General features: G+C 40.1%; 1 protein-coding gene and 1 long non-coding RNA gene across 15 annotated transcripts in view; one reads left to right on the plus strand and one right to left on the minus strand.

The window, feature by feature from the left end:
* The window catches only part of LOC105491813 (SWI/SNF related BAF chromatin remodeling complex subunit ATPase 2), a 207,934-nt gene extending 193,389 nt beyond the window's left edge, over positions 1-14,545 (plus strand). For 11 of the 12 annotated variants that reach the window (XM_071077732.1, XM_071077729.1, XM_071077734.1 and 8 more), the window contains 5 exons: positions 2,836-2,941; positions 3,402-3,503; positions 6,912-7,044; positions 12,153-12,295; positions 13,617-14,545. In XM_071077732.1, coding sequence (XP_070933833.1) covers positions 2,836-2,941; positions 3,402-3,503; positions 6,912-7,044; positions 12,153-12,295; positions 13,617-13,652 — 520 coding nt within the window. In that variant the 3' untranslated portion in view covers positions 13,653-14,545. The remainder of the gene's footprint in view (positions 1-2,835; positions 2,942-3,401; positions 3,504-6,911; positions 7,045-12,152; positions 12,296-13,616) is intronic. The other variant, XM_071077735.1, reaches the window with a different exon arrangement.
* LOC105491812 (uncharacterized) lies at positions 141-10,657 on the minus strand. 3 transcript variants are annotated; one of them, XR_011612511.1, is made up of 5 exons: positions 10,525-10,657; positions 10,279-10,339; positions 9,554-9,695; positions 2,130-2,217; positions 141-638 (listed from the first exon to the last, which is right to left on the minus strand). It is a non-coding gene; the product is annotated as an uncharacterized lncRNA (long non-coding RNA). The 3 variants fall into 3 exon arrangements; XR_011612510.1 differs by having other exon boundaries at positions 10,129-10,339; XR_003020422.2 differs by lacking the exon at positions 10,525-10,657 and having other exon boundaries at positions 10,279-10,423.
* Positions 14,546-18,587: the final 4,042 nt, after the last annotated feature.

Consider the following 18,587-nt stretch of genomic DNA (forward strand, 5'->3'; position numbering starts at 1 on the left):
TGCTTCAGTTCCTTTTTTGTTTGTTTACTTTTGTTTAACCTGTAATTTAGGAAAAAATAAATTAGCAAGTGTTCGTGCTACCCCAATACATTCTGTAGGTGACGTGGAAGCTAGGTACTGCCCAGGACCTCCTGGCTTTGTCTGCCAAAGCTGGCCGTCCAAGCCCTTGCTCTGGGAGGGAGGGGGATGAGTTTGATGTCTGTAAGCAATCCCCACCCTGTGGGGAGGAGAGAAACAGTAGCACACATGGAAGAATTAGGTTCTGAGCAATGAGGGGACTGAGAGTAAGTGGAGTTGATACTTAGGAGAATTTCCTCCATTTTTATGGACAATGGGTTCTTGATCCCGGATGAATAAGGAAATATTTGAAGAAGAGAAAAAACCACAGAGAAGAGAGAGGTCAGGCCTAGAGACCTGGAATGGGTCATAAAGAGGGGATTGGCCATGAAAGTTGGGGGTACACAGGAGAGACTCTCCTGACTAGAAGGTTGGTGGTACCAGCTGGGTTTTTAGAGAATGAGGACATATCCTGGAGGGCTTTGGAAGCCAGACTCTGAGATATTTCAATGATGATGGAAACAACATAGTCCCATGAAGTCTTCCATAGATAACTTCTGGGTCTTCCTTTGTCCTTTATTCTGTGGAAGAGAAAAGAAAGTGGAATAGGTGTATTAAGTCCAGTGAGCCTTTATTTTTTAAACAGAATAAACGTGTTTATTCCTCATTGTACAGTATTGACCCCAAGTCTGAGAGCATTCAGCTCTCTTTATGAGCATAGAGAACTCGGGACTTGTCTCCTTATGGGGTTTAGAATTTTCAGGGCCTTACTGAAGACAGAGATGTAACACCAAGATTGTTTTAGCCATTTTACCCCTTAGAGCTTTGTTGCACTACTGGTCCAAACTGCTTATTTCTTATTTCACCAGTAACACAGTTGAAATTAAGAGTATGTCCATCACAGGTGTACAAAGATGTGCCTGTAATCCATCAATAGACAAATGACACCATCTGTTGGCAATGTAGAAGATGACACCATGAAGATGTCATTGAGGGAGGGTCAGGTGTTAAATCCGCAGTTACAAAGAGATCTGACTTTTGGGTTGCTGCTAGGTTATAGAGAATGCTAATTTTAAACAAGTTGCTCATAGAAACTGAACAATTCATATCTACAAATTACTGTCATTGCATTTCATATGCACCTTTTCAAACAGGTAAAATGTTTGGGTGTATAAATCTCACAATGGTAGAAAAAGAACAGACCAGAAATTGTGGCCCTGTGTTGAAGGTGATGGTAAATAAAATAGTTTTTGCCATATACTATTTGGCATAAGTTAGGGAAGTATGAATGCATTTCTCAACCTGGAAGAGATCCTGGAAGAGATGCGAGGGGTAGAGGTGGTTGAGAGGGTGAGAGAACACCTTGGTTCTTGCCACAGTGACCCAAAAATCCAATTCCTGAGTAAAATGCAATCTTCTTAAACCTCTTGTGTTCACCCCTGATTTTCATATTTATGAGGCCCATATGTGTATTAAAAAAATAAAACAACAGTGACCCAGTGTAGCAGAAAAACTAGCCCATCTCTTTGACAGAGGATTTTCGGTTAATTTATGCAGGCCCCTTTGCACTTCAGCATTTTTCCTGCTGGTTGCTAAGCAACCGTTTGAGTTACTGCGCATGCCTTTTTTATGATAACTGTCATTATGATTACTTTTTAATTATACAACTGGGACTATGGATTAAAACAGCATATTGTCACTGATGCTTTGCCACTGCCTTCTAGTATTCTCACAAGCTCCTAGAATCACCTTCTGAAATTTTCATGGCAGGGATTTATGATTATTTTTTGATATTTCTGGCTTCACAAAGGAAGTAGAGATGGCATCATAAGGGGAGTGAGATTTTTGTGAAAAATGACTGTATCACACACCACAAGCTGTTATTGATCTGGGTAGGCCAAATCAGATATTAGGATCTTGAACCTAAATTGTGAATTTCTTTGTGCCTTTAACCACATCTGCTTCCAACAGTAAGTGATGTTAAAAGCTCATATTGCTTTGTAGCCTGTGTTTGAAAATTACAAAAATGCTAAGCATTGGTTGCTGTTAAACCTGCTTTCAAATAAACCTACCATGAATTTGGGGGGGAGGGTATAGCACTAATCCCAGAAACGTGAAGCATCCACACTTGCGAAACATGTTCTTCTTTCACCTAAATTGCTGCACACACATAGAAGGGCAGTTAGGCAAGATGAAGGGGTTCCTCTGGCAAATAATAATAAAGGTATATGTGGTTTACAGTATGTAAAATACCCTAAAAGGAATAAGACCAAGAAGATGGTCAGTCACTAGGTACATACAAAAGCCTTTCACTTGAATCTCCAGAGTATATTCTAACATATTTTGAGTTACTTTCTAAATACTATGTGAATTTGAAAACAAAGGAGTATGGAAATAAAGTGTTTATATGTATATACACACACACATATATATTTACCAATTCATTCAGAAATGAAATTTTTAGCTAACAAGGATATTTTAAATATTTCTATCAAAATAAAGAGAGATATTTGCTCTGAAAGGGAAATCCACAGTAGATTTTCCATATCGTATGTGTGACAGAAGTGGGGACCAAATTGTGTTTTACTGTGATTTTGAAATTAGCACAAGGGACATTAATCTGCAGTACAGTTGTGGGATTTTTCCTGACTTAAAAAGCTCCATATCTATATGCATGGAATATAATTTGCTTTGTTGACATTTTCTGAAATAAAAATAAAACCTTTCCTCAGTAGTGTTTGATGTGGTTTGTTTTTGTTTGTTTCACCCATCCTACAGTTCAGGGCGACAGCTCAGTGAAGTCTTCATTCAGTTACCTTCAAGGAAAGAATTACCAGAATACTATGAATTAATTAGAAAGCCAGTGGATTTCAAAAAAATAAAGGTAGATATTTTGTTTACCAACTTTATTCTTCAAGTAAATTAAAGGAGCAGTGTAAATTCATTGAAATGGTTGTAGTTGGAGCTGACCACCACTGATGCCCACCCAGGCCTCGCCACGGGAAAGGTTGGGATGTCCTTGTGCTTTTCTGTGAATGTTACTTAATCACGTTGAGAGCTCATGTTATATTGCATTTTATTGAAGACCTTTCAGGCTCCCTGCTCCCCCCGCCCACATTTTTGCTCTTCTTATTTCCCGTCATATGCTCCTCGTTGGCAAAAGGAATGACAGTGGGAGGGTGGACTTGGTGAATGGCGCCTCCTGGGGTTGTGCAGTCCCACAGCCCTGGCAGGGCTTTATGCTGTGAAGACAGAGGGAAAATCAGGCTTTGGTAACTGAGTAATGATTGCTGAATTTTCCTCTCCCTCTTTGTTTTCTCCATCTTCTCTAAAATTTCCATTAGGAAAGGATTCGTAATCATAAGTACCGGAGCCTGGGCGACCTGGAGAAGGATGTCATGCTTCTCTGTCACAACGCTCAGACATTCAACCTGGAAGGATCCCAGGTCTGTCTTCAGTTGTCTAAAAGTTCTTAACTGTAAATGTGCCCATGTTCTTTTTAAGTAAAATAATTCATTTTCTACCTTTTGAATCATTGCTAGTGGCAGAAGAAAAATAACTAAAAACCTATGTTCCTTGCCACCTATGTAAGAAAATAGAGGCTTTGACATCTTCAAATTACCTTTGTACCACAGCTGTGCTAGTGCCTACTCACACTTCTCTTCAAAGCCTATATTCTTTTTTTTTTTTTTCTTTCCTTTTTTGAGGCAGAATTTCACTCTGTCTCCCAGGCTGGAGTACAGTGGTGCCTTCTCGGCTCATTGCAACCTCCGCCTCCCGGGTTCAAGCCATTCTTCTGCTCTCGGCCTCCCAAGTACCTGGGATTACAGGCACCCACCACCATGCCTGGCTGATTTTTGTATTTTTAGTAGAGATGGAATTTCACCATGTTGGCCAGGCTGGTCTCGAACTCCTGACCTCAGGTGATCTGCCCACCTCGGCCTCCCAAAATGCTGGGATTACAGGTGTGCACCACTGTGCTGGGCCTCAAAGCTTATATTCTGATTAGAGGAGGGATTCAAGTAAATCATTGAAGGTAATGCTGAAAGGCTGGCAGTAGCATTTTTGCTTTTTTGGAGATTGTATATTTGATTATATTTACATTTATTTTTCCGATTGTACTCTTGCATCAGGAGCTGAAACTACTAGAATGTAAGACAAAACAAACTATAGGAAAAAAATAAACACTGCCTCTAATTGCTTTTTAATCTTTTTTATCAGCCCAATTGCAATTCTCTTTACTCCCCTTCTCCATAGTTAACAAGTCTAAGAGTATATAAATGATCTGAATTTATTAAAATAACCAAGGGGAGGGCACTTTAATAACACCTCAATTACTGTCACATTTTGTAGGAATTTTTTCCTGTCTGTATGTCTGGCCTGGTGCCTTCAGACCCATGAAGAAGAAAGAAAAAGACAAAGATGTACCCCTCAACCAATGCAATATCAAACCACCTTTAAATTCCTTAAGCCTGCACATCAATTTCAGTCATCAAACAGGAGAATATAGAAATCTTCAGAATGTGCCTTGAACAGACCTAAACAATTTCTAAGTTAATAGCAGTAGTATCTTGACCAAAACAGGAGGTCTTGAAAGCAAGCCTTCTGTTACTCAAGGCACTCTCCAAGGAAAGTTAAGCTGGAAGCCAGGACATAGAAAGTAGAAGAATCAACAAAGGTTTTGTGAATGACAGTTTATTTTAGTCTCTGGATAGATATTTGGATTCTTTATGTCAATATGGCATTATTATGATATACATCCAGTCCTTTTTTCTACAACCTTCCTATCTGTTTTCAGTCTCACTGTCACAACTGAAATGAGGTGTTAAGTGGCCTCTTGACTGGTTTCTCCCCCGGGCCATCTGGACGCTAGTTTGTCTTTCTCTAGCCACCTTCCTATCCTGTTCATTTACTGCCCCTTTCCCAAGCTTTGAGGTTCCCCAAAGAACGAATTTATCTCTGTAGACTGCTTGCAGAAGTCTAATATAAGTCTTTGGCTTCATCTGCTGCTCCTCAACCTAAACAGCCCATAGTCCGTTCAGACTGATACCATAATCACCTGCTTCTCCAGTTACATTTCTTTTACTCTTTAAGATCAGAGAGATTCTGTGTACCTTTTACTTCTCAAGATGGAAACATCTTCTTTTTTTTTTTTGAGATGGAGTCTCACTCTGTTGCCCAGGCTGGAATGCAGTGGTGCCATCTTGACTCACTGCAGCCTCCTCCTCTCAGATTCAAGTGATTCTCCTGCCTCAGCCTCCCGAGAAGCTGGGATTAAGGCATGCACTACCATGTCTGGCTAATTTTTGTATTTTCTTTTAGTAGAGATGGGCTTTCACCATGTTGGCCAGGCTGGTCTTGAACTCCTGACCTCGTGATCAGCCCACCTCAGCCTCCTAAAGTGCTGGGATTACAGGCGTTGAGTACCACACTTGGCCCAGGACAATATCTTAACCAGGAAATTGACATCAATACAACCCCAGATGCATCTCTTGTATTCTTGCCTCCTCATCTTTCTCACTTGTTTTCCTTTTCTAAAAAGCCCCTCTCCTTTCTCACTGCTGAAGGAATTCTTCTCACCTTTAAGATCCAGCTCAACTCTGATGCCTCTGGCAAATTCTGCCCTGATGGTCCCATCCTGTGTCTCTCTCGTGGGTCTTTTGTTCTGCCATAGTCATACTCACTGCCTATATTGTTCATTTGGTGCATACCACAATTTGCCCGGTCACTCTTTTGAACGTGTAGGTCTTCTTTACAATAAAAGGAATATGTTCCTAAAGAGCAGGGCTTGTTTTATTTTCCTTTTAAATTTTTAAAAAATTGTGATAAAAAGACATAACAAAATTTATCATAATCAACAAATCTTTAGAACTTTGTTGTCTTGCAACTCTGAAACGGTGTGCCTATTAATAACTCTTATCTCTTCCTTCCCCCAGCCCCTGGCAACCACCGTGGCACTGTCTGTTTCTATGAATTTGCCTATTTTAGATACTTCATATAAGTAGAATCATAGAGTACTTGTCTTTTTGTGACTGGCTTATGCACTTATGGACTTAGCATAATATTCTCCAGTGTAATCCATGTTACAGGATTTCCTTCCTTTTAAAGACTGAATAGTATTCCATTAAATGCATAGCCCACACCTGCTTATCCACGTACTCGTCGATAGGCCCGTGGGTTGCCTCCACCTCTTGGCTATTGTGAATGCTGCTGCTAGGAACATGGGTGTGCTAATGTCTTTTCAAGACCCCTCTTGTGATTCTTTATATACCCAGAAGTGGGGCTTATGGATCATAGGGTAGTTATTTTCAATTTTTTTTTAGGAAAAGGACCATTTTTGAACTTTTATCTTTCAGCACCTACCCAGGGCCATGCTCAGATAGGTGTATCCATTAAAAATAAAGTGTTAATTGGATGAGTATTGGCTGCTAATGATAAACTCAGTAATAAGGAATAGCCCCTACTTGCTAGGGGCTTTGCATTTTAAAGAAGATTGCTTTACCACTGTCTTACCACAGTATTTGGTAGAACAATCCAAATAAGAAATGTGGTTTTTAAAAATACCGTTTTTGTTGTCCAATATGAGGATATTTTATCTACTCTTCTCCTCTAAGCATCCATGCACTTTTAAATAATTTCAACTGCATTTGGACTTTGTATATGAATTTGTATGTCTGTATTTGGGCGTGGCATTTTGCTCTTGGGTTTTCATGTGGGCATAAAAGCTAACGGTGACATTTCTACTAAGATTCATGTAAAGTAAGCTTGTGTGTTGCATAAGGAGGGGTTCACTGCCATTTTAAATCTTAGGCCCTCAGCTTGCAGTTTTAACTGATACCCCTTTGACTATTTAGATCTATGAAGACTCCATCGTTTTACAGTCAGTGTTTAAGAGTGCCCGGCAGAAAATTGCCAAAGAGGAAGAGAGTGAGGATGAAAGCAATGAAGAGGAGGAGGAGGAAGAGGAGGAAGAGTCAGAGTCGGAGGGTAAGCCCAGACATTCGGGTGCTCTGCATCTTTGCTGCTCCTCACTTGCATAGCTGTCTCCGCAAATGCTCGCAGAAGAGACTTGAGAGTGGGGCAGATCTGGATGGGAGCCCTTAGTCCACTTTGTCCTTGCTGGGCAACCGGGGGCCATGTACTTAACCCTGCTCATGCTCAGTTTTCTCATCTGTAAAACTGAGGTCCTAAAAATGACCTCCAAGCATGTAAAATGTTTAGCATAGGCTGGGCTCTGTAGCAAACACTGTTTGCTTGCTTAGTTTTTTGAGACAGGGTCTTACTCTGTCACTGAGGCTGAAATGCAGTGGCATGATCTTAGCTGACTGCAACCTCCACCTCCCGGGTTCAAGTGATTCTCCTGCCTCAGCCTCCTGAGTAGCTGGGATTACAGGCATGTGCCATGACATCTGGCTAATTTTTATATTTTTAGTAGAGATGGGGTGTCACCATGTTGGCCAGGCTGGTCTCAAGTGATCCACCCACCTTGGCCTCCCAAAGTACTGGGATTACAGGTGCAAGCCACCACACCTGACCTGCAAACACTTTCTGAATGTTGCCTTTGAATACTGCTGTTAATGCCACCTATCTTCTATTCTTTACCATAGTGGTTCTAAAACCTGGAGGGCTTGAAGAGTATGTCAGTGTTTGATCCAGTAGCCTGTGGTGGGGCCTGAGAGTCCACATTTCTGGCAAATTCCCAGGGGAACTGACGATGTTGGGCCAAGGACCACACTTTGAGAATCACAGCTTTAGAAAATAATTGTCAAACTGAGTTGGAACTGTGAATTTTGCATAGAATTTTTTTTTTTTGCCAGGGGAAGAGGGGTGATGACAGGGTACTGTCTTTATTTAAAATGTTGATATTTTGTGTATCATGGATTTGGGGGGGGCATTAATTTGGGTTTTTAAAATATCACCTTTTAGGATATTAGTTGATTACTGGGGTTTGGTACTCCCTTCAATTTTACACCCAAGGTGAGTGCCTCCGTTGTTTTACCCTAGTTCCAGCCCTGACTGATAACCCAAATATTCCAAAGGTTAAGGGTGCTGTCAGAAGTCGAAAATTTCTTATTAGGGCATAGTGGCTCACAACTATAATCCAAGCACTTTGGGAGGCTGAGGTAGAAGGATAACTTGAGGCTAGGAGTTCAAGACCAACCTGGATAACATAGCAAGACCCTATCTCTACAAAAATTTTTATAAAAAGAAATAGCCAAGTGTGGTGGCACATGTCTATAGTCCCAGCTACTCAGGAGGCTGAGGCAGGAGGATCGCTTAGTCTAGGAGTTCAAGGCTGCAGTGAGCAATGATCACACCACTGCCCTCCAGCCTGGGCAACAGAGCAAAACCCTACCAAAAAAACAAATATTTAAAAACTATAAAATTTCTTCTTTCCTATGTGTGTCTTCACCCTGTACTACTCAAAGTAATAAAACCTAGTAGTTATGGGCTACTATAAGCCAGGCCTGGTGTCTCACGCCTGTAATCCCAGCACTCGGGAGGCTGAGGCGGGTGGATCACTTGAAGTCAGGAGTTTGAGACCAGCCTGATCAACATGGTGAAACTTCATCTTTACTAAAAATACAAAAATTAGCAAGGTGTGGTGGCGGGCACCTGTAGTCCCAGCTACTTGGGAGACTGAGGCAGGACAATCGCTTGAACCCAGAAAGCAGAGGTTGGAGTGAGCTGAGATCATGTCACTGTACTCCAGCCTGGGCAACAGAGTGAGACTCTGTCTCCAAAACAAAAAAGTATAGACATGCTTTTAAAAAATTATTAGGTTTCTACAGATGACTTGGAAAATAGATTTTCAAAGGTAAAAAATGTGTAATTCTGTATCTCAACATACTTGTAATATTTTGAGAAGTTACCTTCAATTTTTTTCTATACATAAATTTGTTTATAAAAACGTAGCACACTGTTTTGTGCCATGATTTTTATACTTACTATGAACACTCTCCATGGCAATGAGGGTTTTTTTACAGCAACATATATTAACATGTATATTATATATTAACATTAAGGAATGTACTAAAACGTGTTAATTATACTCTGTTCATCAGGCTGTTTCCCAATAATGCTGTCCTGAGCATTTTACCCATAGATTATTGAAAAGATGTAAAATGTATGTGATGCATACACATTGCCACAGAGAATGGAGTTTCCATTCTTGCCCTCAACATCCATAAGTGACTCTTTCCCAACATCCTTTTCTGGTCTCTCAATATCTAGTTAGTGATTCTGCCTTTTATGAATTTAAACTTTCCCAAATTCATGTAGTTATTCCTTTGTTCTAGCATTTGAATACATCTGCATCATCTATCTTAGCTATATATTTCATTATTTTAGAGCCAAATTTCTAATCTCTTCAAAGAGCTGCTCTCTTACCCCATCTATCAATTTAATTTCTCAAGCCTTGGTATATTAATTTTCTCTTGCTGCTATAACAAATTACCACAAACTTAGTGTCTTTAATACAACACACACTTATTACCTCATGGTTCTGTGGGTCACAGATTCAGCATGAGTCTCCCTGGACTAAGATCAGTATGTCAGCATCCTGCGTTCCTTTCTGGATGCTCTAGATGGGCATCCCATTTCCTTGTTCATCCTGGTTCTTAGCAGAGTCCAATTTCCTGTGTTTGTAAAAGCAAAGTTCCCACTTGCTTGCTGGCTGCCAGTGGAAGGCTGTTCCCAACAGTGTTCTTTAGCTCATTGCTCCCCCCTCCCCACACCTCCACCCCTTGCTTCAACTGTAAAGCCAGCAATGACAGGTACAGTCCTTCTCATGTTGTGTCTCCATGAATCTCTCTTCCACTTTTAAGGATGCAGGTGATTAGATCGGGCCCACCTCGATAATCCACAATAATTTCCCCATCTCAAGGTCAGACAATTAACAACCTATAATCCCTTTGGCCATGTAATATAACATATTCAAAGATTCTGGGATTAGGATATGGACATCTTGTGAGGAGACAATATTCTACCCACCACACTTGGTAGCTAGAACTTTTCATAGGTGCATATGGTTGTATCATAAAACCTTAGGAAGCTGTTTACAGGGCTCACCTAATGGTCCAGTTTATTAACCTGCTTGTCCATAGTCTGTCAGGTGGGTTTTTTGGAGAAACATATCCACTGACGCATGCCTGACAGCATTAGAGTGCACCACACTCGAAAGCGCATTTAGATTATGCTCTCAAGGATACATTTTCTTACCCCTGTTGCCCGTCTTCTTCCTGTTCATTTTCTGTACTCCTGTGTCAGGGAGAGCCCACACCTGGATAAATGGACGTATTTCACTTTGCCTTTCCACATTGTTTAGAAATGCCCATTATGGCTGGCTTCTGGCATCTATTTCTTTAGATATCCCACATCTTTCCATTTGCATTAATAGATAGGCTTTTTCATCTCCAGTCTCTTCTTCTTGTCCTAAGTTACCCCACCGAAAGCAAAGGGCCCCACCTCATTGCTTGTTAAGCAGCAGACATTGGGTATAATAGATAGAAGGCTTGGCTAGGAGTACTATTTTGTGTACTAGGATTTGCCAGCCTTTGGCCCGTTTGGGATGGAGGAAAGGCAAATGCTACCACCACACTTGAGTACAAAACAGCACAGCTCTCATCTCTTCTGTTAGCTTATGTTTCTGTGGGAGATTTTAGTTTTGGAAATATTTTGTGGGTCCCTCTACTTCACAAAAGAAGTCTGGAACATTCTCCTCTCCAAGATTCCTTCTGGAACTAGGATTCCCTCTATGACATCTATTTCTAGATGCCTTGAGACCCACCAGACATGGTAGAGTCTAGCAAAGCTGGCTTGAATGAGAGACCCACATTTTCAGTGCCTTCATCATCAAATACCAAAAATGGTATTCTATGGATATCTATCCCAAATAGCTACCGTGGAGCAGATTGTCTTTGATGGTCTTTGTTCCTTGGGAGAGGTACCTATATTTATGATATTGTACCTTGAACTCTTCCAAGTGTTTTCACTTGTATCCCCAGAATAGTCTTGTGAAGGTGGAAATGGGTGCGATCTTTCTGAAGGCTAATCTGGCAGAGCACTGTTAGAAATTTACCATATGGACATGTCCACCATACCTCCCTCAAATTCTGCCAAGATACATTGAAATAGGTTCACAGCAGCTTTGTTTATACTGGCGCACACACACAAAAAAAGCAGGAAACTTCAGCCCTCATCATATGAGACTGATTAAGTAAATTATAGTATACCATACGATGGAAAATTTTCAGGTATTTAGAAGAATTAGACAGGTATGTATGAGCCTTTACCTATAAATATCCCGCATATGTGAGTAAACAGTCAAGTGTAGAATATGGATGTGTATAAAGATCCCTTTGAGATAACTATTTAAAGAATTCAAGTACATATGTGTGTATATACACATACTTGAATTCTTTATATTCTATAAAGACTTTTATAGAATATGTAGAATTATACATACACACAGAGAGAGAGACAGAGAGAGAAGAATGGATGTACTTGCAGGTATGGACATAAACATTTGTTTTCCTGGAAATAATTACCAGAAAGAGAGTTGTAGGGAGAGAAACTAGGAATGGGGGAAAGGAGGCATTCAAAAGTGTTTTCTTTTTACTTTCCATTTTGTACCTTTATGTTAAAAATGTTATTGAACTATTTGAATTTTCTTTTTAAGTCAACTGGAGTTATCTACGTAGTAAAATTATTGGCCTTTAAAAAACTATATTTTTAATGTAAAAGTTCTATTAAATGATTGCCCAAACACCTCCACAAAATAGGAAACTCTTCCCCTCATTATCCTTGGTCAGCCATTGGGAGACAGGTAAAGGACCCAGCCCCGCTGTCCTCCATGGGACCTCGGTCCCTCTTGTTGCCTGTGACTATATCATTTACCTTCCAAAGGGAGACAGGTTGGCAAGTGGAAGGGATCGCTGACTAGACAGAACCACACAGAACAGGCATAATCCAGGAATGTTCTGGGCACTCCGGGATGTTTGTGTTGTCTGTAGGTTGGTGATAGTCTTATCACCTATACAGATACCTCCCTTGTGATTACTCATTGCTATCTATTTCATTTGCTTTGGTTTTAGCAAAATCAGTCAAGGTGAAAATTAAGCTCAATAAAAAAGATGAGAAAGGCCGGGACAAAGGAAAAGGCAAGAAAAGGCCAAATCGAGGAAAAGCCAAACCTGTAGTGAGCGATTTTGACAGCGATGAGGAGCAGGATGAACGTGTAAGTGTAGCTGACTGGGACTGAAGGTGGAGGCGCCCTCTCCACTGCTCGCTGGCCTCTTGCATTTCCATGCCCCTTCAGCCTTTTCACTTTATTACCTAGGAGTGGAAATGTCAGGATTTAGTGAGATTTCATTATTGAGGGATGTGAATGGAGCTGTATGATTTAGAACAAAGAATTGGGGGCTTTGTTTATTGCTTTTTTAATAGTCTTCAAAAATGAAAAACTACTAAATCAAACTCTCTTTTCCCCCTTTTTAATCTTCCCACATGCTTGCTTATAAATATGGTTTTCCCCATAGCCAGTTAATATTTTATATCCATCACACCCAGCATAGCGCCTGGTACATAGCAGTAGATTAGATAGAAGAATGAGAAAAAGTGATATGACGTCAGAGTTACTGGCTCGAGTTGCTACTTAAGGGACCGTGTAAAAAGTCAAATGACTTTTTTAAGTACCTAGGGGTGTTATTTTTAATATTTGAAAAATGCAGTGAGCATCTATTGAGCCAGGCCTTGTAATATAGGTACCTCACTGTGTGGTAGCATATTAAATACTGATGTCAGCATCATGAGATAGATGTCACTCTCAAAAAACATGTTACAGAAATAGTTAGGTTATGTGTGTTTTGCTACAGATCACATAGCAGAGGTGGGATGCGGACCCAAGTAGAATAATTCAGTCTAGTGTGCTATGCCTGACTGGGCAGCAAGGTAGAAGAGTGGGCAGAAGCTCCTAATACCTTGCCTTTTGAAATACCCTTCATTTCATCCATTTACTTTCCAGAAGATGGCTTCCTGGCACCCACATTCTTTGCTTTCTGGAAAGATAAATTTCCCTTTTTGTGTATGTGCTAGTTTGATTTTCCTTTAACACATTACCATTTTGGTAAAATTTCAGAATTATGATCTCACCCCAGCCTTAACCCTTGATGCAAACATTTTCAAATACATTTAAAATACTGTATTTTCTTTAGGAGATATCAAATGCAGGGTATTTTTTTTTCTCCCATGAATTTTCTAAAACCTAGGACTGAAAAAGAGAAAGTATTAGCCATAAACCTTTCAAGCCGAAGTGAAAGGGCACAAACACCAGCTTAGAGGGTGGGCTTTGCTTTGGGGTTTTCAGTAAGAAAAACTTCTCAGCTTCGAGGCTGTCGATGCCTCTTTAATGTGTTTCTGTCCTTCCACGGAAAGAGATTTGGCGGGTTGTTTCCAAAATGTCATTTTTTTCCTAATGGCCTCTTGATGGTTTGTTTTGTTTTATGTATTCTTTTTCTTGCATGTGATGTTACTTCATTTTATCTTATTTTTACTTGTAGGAACAGTCAGAAGGAAGTGGGACGGATGATGAGTGATCAATATGGACGTTTTTCCTTGGTAGAACTGAATTCCTTCCTCCCCTGTCTCATTTCTACCCAGTGAGTTCATTTTGTCATATAGGCACTGGGTTGTTTCTATATCATCATCGTCTATAAACTAGCTTTAGGATAGTGCCAGACAAACATATGATATCATGGTGTAAAAAAAAAAAACACACATACACAAATATTTGTAACATATTGTGACCAAATGGGCCTCAAAGATTCAAAGATTGAAACAAACAAAAAAGCTTTTGATGGAAAATATGTGGGTGGATAGTATATTTCTATGGGTGGGTCTAATTTGGTAACGGTTTGATTGTGCCTGGTTTTATCACCTGTTCAGATGAGAAGATTTTTGTCTTTTGTAGCACTGATAACCAGGAGAAGCCATTAAAAGCCACTGGTTATTTTATTTTTCATCAGGCAATTTTCAAGGTTTTTATTTGTTCGGTATTGTTTTTTTACACTGTGGTACATATAAGCAACTTTAATAGGTGATAAATGTACAGTAGTTAGATTTCACCTGCATATACATTTTTCCATTTTATGCTCTATGATCTGAACAAAAGCTTTTTGAATTGTATAAGATTTGTGTCTACTGTAAACATTGCTTAATTTTTTTGCTCTTGATTTTTAAAAAAGTTTTGTTGAAAGCGCTATTGAATATTGCAATCTATATAGTGTATTGGATGGCTTCTTTTGTCACCCTGATCTCCTATGTTACCAATGTGTATCGTCTCCTTCTCCCTAAAGTGTACTTAATCTTTGCTTTCTTTGCACAATGTCTTTGGTTGCAAGTCATAAGCCTGAGGCAAATAAAATTCCAGTAATTTCGAAGAATGTGGTGTTGGTGCTTTCCTAATAAAGAGATAATTTAGCTCGACAAATGCAGCCTGTTTCTTTGAATTCTAGAGGATTGACACCCTTGTGCCTGAAGTGGCAGTTTTCTGTAGAGGGTTGGGCAGGCTCTTGCTACAGAACACTTGATAGGGAAAAAGAGAGCTTGAGAGAGCCAGTCTCCTTGGTGTGGTCCAACTGTGTCACCAGTTGCACCTATGACTTTAAACTATTAAACAGCAGAAGAGATGCTGCCATGGGCCAAGCCATATGAAGTCCCTGCCCAGCCTTAAATTCTGTTTCTTAGTTGGAAAATCTATATTGCTATTTATGTCTTTTGATTTTGAAAGATTTCAGAAATATTCCATTGAAAGACTGGTTCAGTGAACACCTATATACCCTCCACCTGAGATTCAACAATAATATTTCATCCTTACCCTGTTTTAATAAACCATCGGAAAATAAGTTGCCGTCATTATGATACTTTGCACCTAATATTTCAGCACAAATCTAAGAATAAGGGTATCTCATAGCCAACCACAGTCCTATAGCACACCAAAAGGAATAAACAATGGTTCCCTGATATCTAAGAGACAAGCCATAGTCGCATTTTCCCCGATGTCCTAACATTATCTTCTATTTGTTTGGTTTCAGCCAGGATCTTTTCAAGGCTCACACTTTGTGTTTGATTGTAACATTTCTCAATATCTTTTTTAAAGTTCTCAAAAAAAAAAAAAAAAAGTAGCACAAAGATGGGCACATTCTTTAAGAAGCTGGTGATGATAGGATCAAAATGGGAGTGTTTTCCTTCAACACTACTGGATTGATGAAAGCTTCCTTTTTTAGAATTAATTATCTAAGGAGAACTCCAGGATCTTTGCTTTTATATATATTTGCCAATGCTGTATCCTGCTTTGAATCTTGAAGGAAATTTGATCCACACAGAGTACAGTCCTCCTGAGAAACCTCTTTGTCTCTCTAAATAGCAGTTCATGTATTAATTTCCAGTTAGTCCGAGCATTCAGGAGGAGGAGTTTCCCTTCTTGGTTGGTTTCTCGGACTTGCTAACCGCAATAGGATTGGAGACCTCCACAGAAGAGTATACCCATATTAGTTCCTCATACTGAGATGATTTGGTATCAGTTCAAAGAAAACATTCGTCTTTCCCTGCTTCTATTTCTATATTTTCTATATTTTTGTGCTCTTTGCAATCTATCCTTGGCTTCAGAAGCATTGCTATTGCTAAAGCCCTCAAAACCACTGTCTTCATGGTTCAGGATTTCTGTTGTGTGAAGAATGTCCTCTGATCCTTCTGTTGCTGTGTTTGGTGTAGTATTCTCCTTAGCTATGACGGAAATGAGAGCCAGGGATGATCATTGAGAACAGGAGTCTCTTCTCCTTCGGCGGCAGGGGACTGGTGGTGAACAGTTCAGCTGATGATCTTCCCGGTGTGAGGTGGCAGCAGAGTGAGCATGCAGTAACAAGAAGGCGGGCCATCCCGAGCATGTGCATATGCGGACCTGTTTACCACGTCGTGGCAGCCATCTTGTTCAGCTCTAGTTGCTGAGCCCATCAGCCTAGTTCTTTGCAAGGTCAAAGGTTTTTTAGGAACAGAGGAAGGAAGCTAAGAGTATCAGGCTATGTACTGATTGCATTATTTTATTCAATTACAAGAACCATGTGAGGAAGGCGTAGTTCTTGTTCCCATTTTACAAATAAAGACAACGCAAAGAAGAGATTGAAGAGCAAAGAGCTGTGCACCAAAAGTTGAATTTGTTTGACACCAGACCCCATATTCCTTGGAGTTTCCCCACCTCCCCTCAGTGAGTGAGGTCCGGAACTGATCTGTTGATAAGCTTCAGGCACCATTTACCTGGCACTTGCTGACACAATTGGGCTTACAGACAAGTCCTGGCTCAAGTTTCTAGTTCCCGTGGCTGAGCCTTTCCACTGAGACCCAGTTTTCTTGGCTGGGCCCTGCTACTCTGGCTCTTCCTTCACAGTCCTCTGCAAGGGCCAGAACAGGGCCCTTAGGTCCCAGCTACTCATGTTTCCTAAAGGCTACTGACTTAGATATCACTACTACCATCAGATATAATGCCATACGTATACGTAGTGACCAAGTTCATGTTTGCCCCATGCATTGATAAGACCAAGAGTTTTCTGAGAAAGAGGTTTTTACACCTCATCATCTCTGTAGGTGCTGGACAGAGTATGCTTAGCGTGCAATTTTATCTTCAAGTCCTCCAGTTCCATATCCAACCAGACTGGCATTCCTAAGCACTTCCCATGTGGAGAGGGTAGAGCCATCACCAGTGCCACCTGAAGGAATAGACTCCGGACTGCCCCCTATCCCATCCTGGCCTCTTAGCTCTAGTGTCAATCTGCTACGTGGACCAGAGTTGGCACACATCACAGCTGGGTCTGCCTGAGTTATGCCACCAGAAACATGATTCTCAGACTATTTTCATAGGTCACACCCTTAAAATGGGGTGTTTTAAATATGAACCTCTTAATTTCCCATTAGAGATATTATATAGGCAGAATATACTGGAACCAGATATACTGTAGCAGGAATGTAAAGGTTTTAAAAGACGTTTATCCCTCTAAGGCTGCTTATTTATCTTTAAGTATAATTATTCAGATGAGAAATTAGGATCATGGCCCTGAATTGGGAGTCAAATGTGTGGGTTATTCTGGATTTTGCCACAGCCTTATTTGAGTTTTGATTTCCTCTATAAAACGTGAAGAATAAGTGAGTCGTCCTGTAACTGCAGGCTATGTAGTTGAGACATACTGTTGTGTTGTCAAAGGTTTGCATTATGTTAGAAAAAATGACTTGTAAATTAAATGTCATTAAAACATCCAGAAAGATTCTCAAAGTCAAGAAATAGACTGGAGATGGCTTTTAAGGGCCCTTCAAGCATTGACAGTTTTGAAATCTGTGTTTCTCAAAGTGTGGTCTCCAAACTAGCAGCATCAGCACGGCTTGCAAACGGAAATGCAAATTCTCATGCCTCATCCCAGACCTACTGAATCAGAAACTCTGAGGGTGGGGCCCCCTAATAGAACATGCCCTCCAGGTGATTCTGATACATGCTCAAGTTTGAGAACCACTAGTCTATCAGGCTTTTAATCATCTCTATTATTTCATTCCTGAGGAACAATATGAAGCCATACTGGTCTTGATTCAGATCATTGGTTCAGGCATATATACCCAGCACACAATTGTCATTCTTGTAAAAAGAAAGTCAACATCAATGGGAATAACAGGAAAGGCTGAATATTTTTTTTCTCTCTCTGAAATGGCTTTTCTGTCACCTACATTACAAGGCAGCAATCTTCATTTGTGCTTGACTTAACCTTCATTGAGAGTGATGTGGTGTAATGCTTGGGGGAAATATCATTGGGTTACTTAGCAGAAAGGTAGAGACGTACTCTCCCTTTATGAATAAATGTTTTTCCCACAAGAATTTTATATTGGGAGTCAATCTTACTCTTAAAGAAATGGGCAAATCTAATCCTTTTCTTAAAATGTACTAAGAGCCTGCATCAAACTAGATAAAATAGAATTTCTGTTCTTATTTGTATATACTGTCATATAGTGTGTGAATCTGTTTTGCTTGGGGAAGAGTAATGAAAAATGATAGAGCAAAGGGTGAGGAGTAATGACTGATAGGGCTAGAATTGCTAAACCTTGGTCCAGGTGAACTGTATTCATCCCTGGTGTTGTTTTAGGATACTGAGCTTCATGGAAGGCAAGTGACGTGTTCCAACTGCCTGAGCCCCTTTATGCAAGAAGGTGTTTGTGTTCTGCATCAGTTTCCGTAAGGGCTAAGTTGAATAATACAGGCAACTAAGTCTGGCGACTACAGGGAAGCAAGTTTTCTGTTTTTAAACACTGATTTTGTTACACACAATAACGAGGCCTCTTTGTGAACTCAAATGCAGTTATGAAGCAAGGCTCACTGTGGGATTATAAACCTCCAAGCGAACAGACTCATAGTCCCTCAAGCAAATACATGTATTTCTTAATTCTCTTGTAAAAATTTTAATTAAATTCCTCTTCTAGGATTATAAAATGGACATGTA

Source organism: Macaca nemestrina, chromosome 14, assembly GCF_043159975.1.
Source record: "Macaca nemestrina isolate mMacNem1 chromosome 14, mMacNem.hap1, whole genome shotgun sequence".
Lineage (NCBI taxonomy): Eukaryota > Metazoa > Chordata > Mammalia > Primates > Cercopithecidae > Macaca > Macaca nemestrina.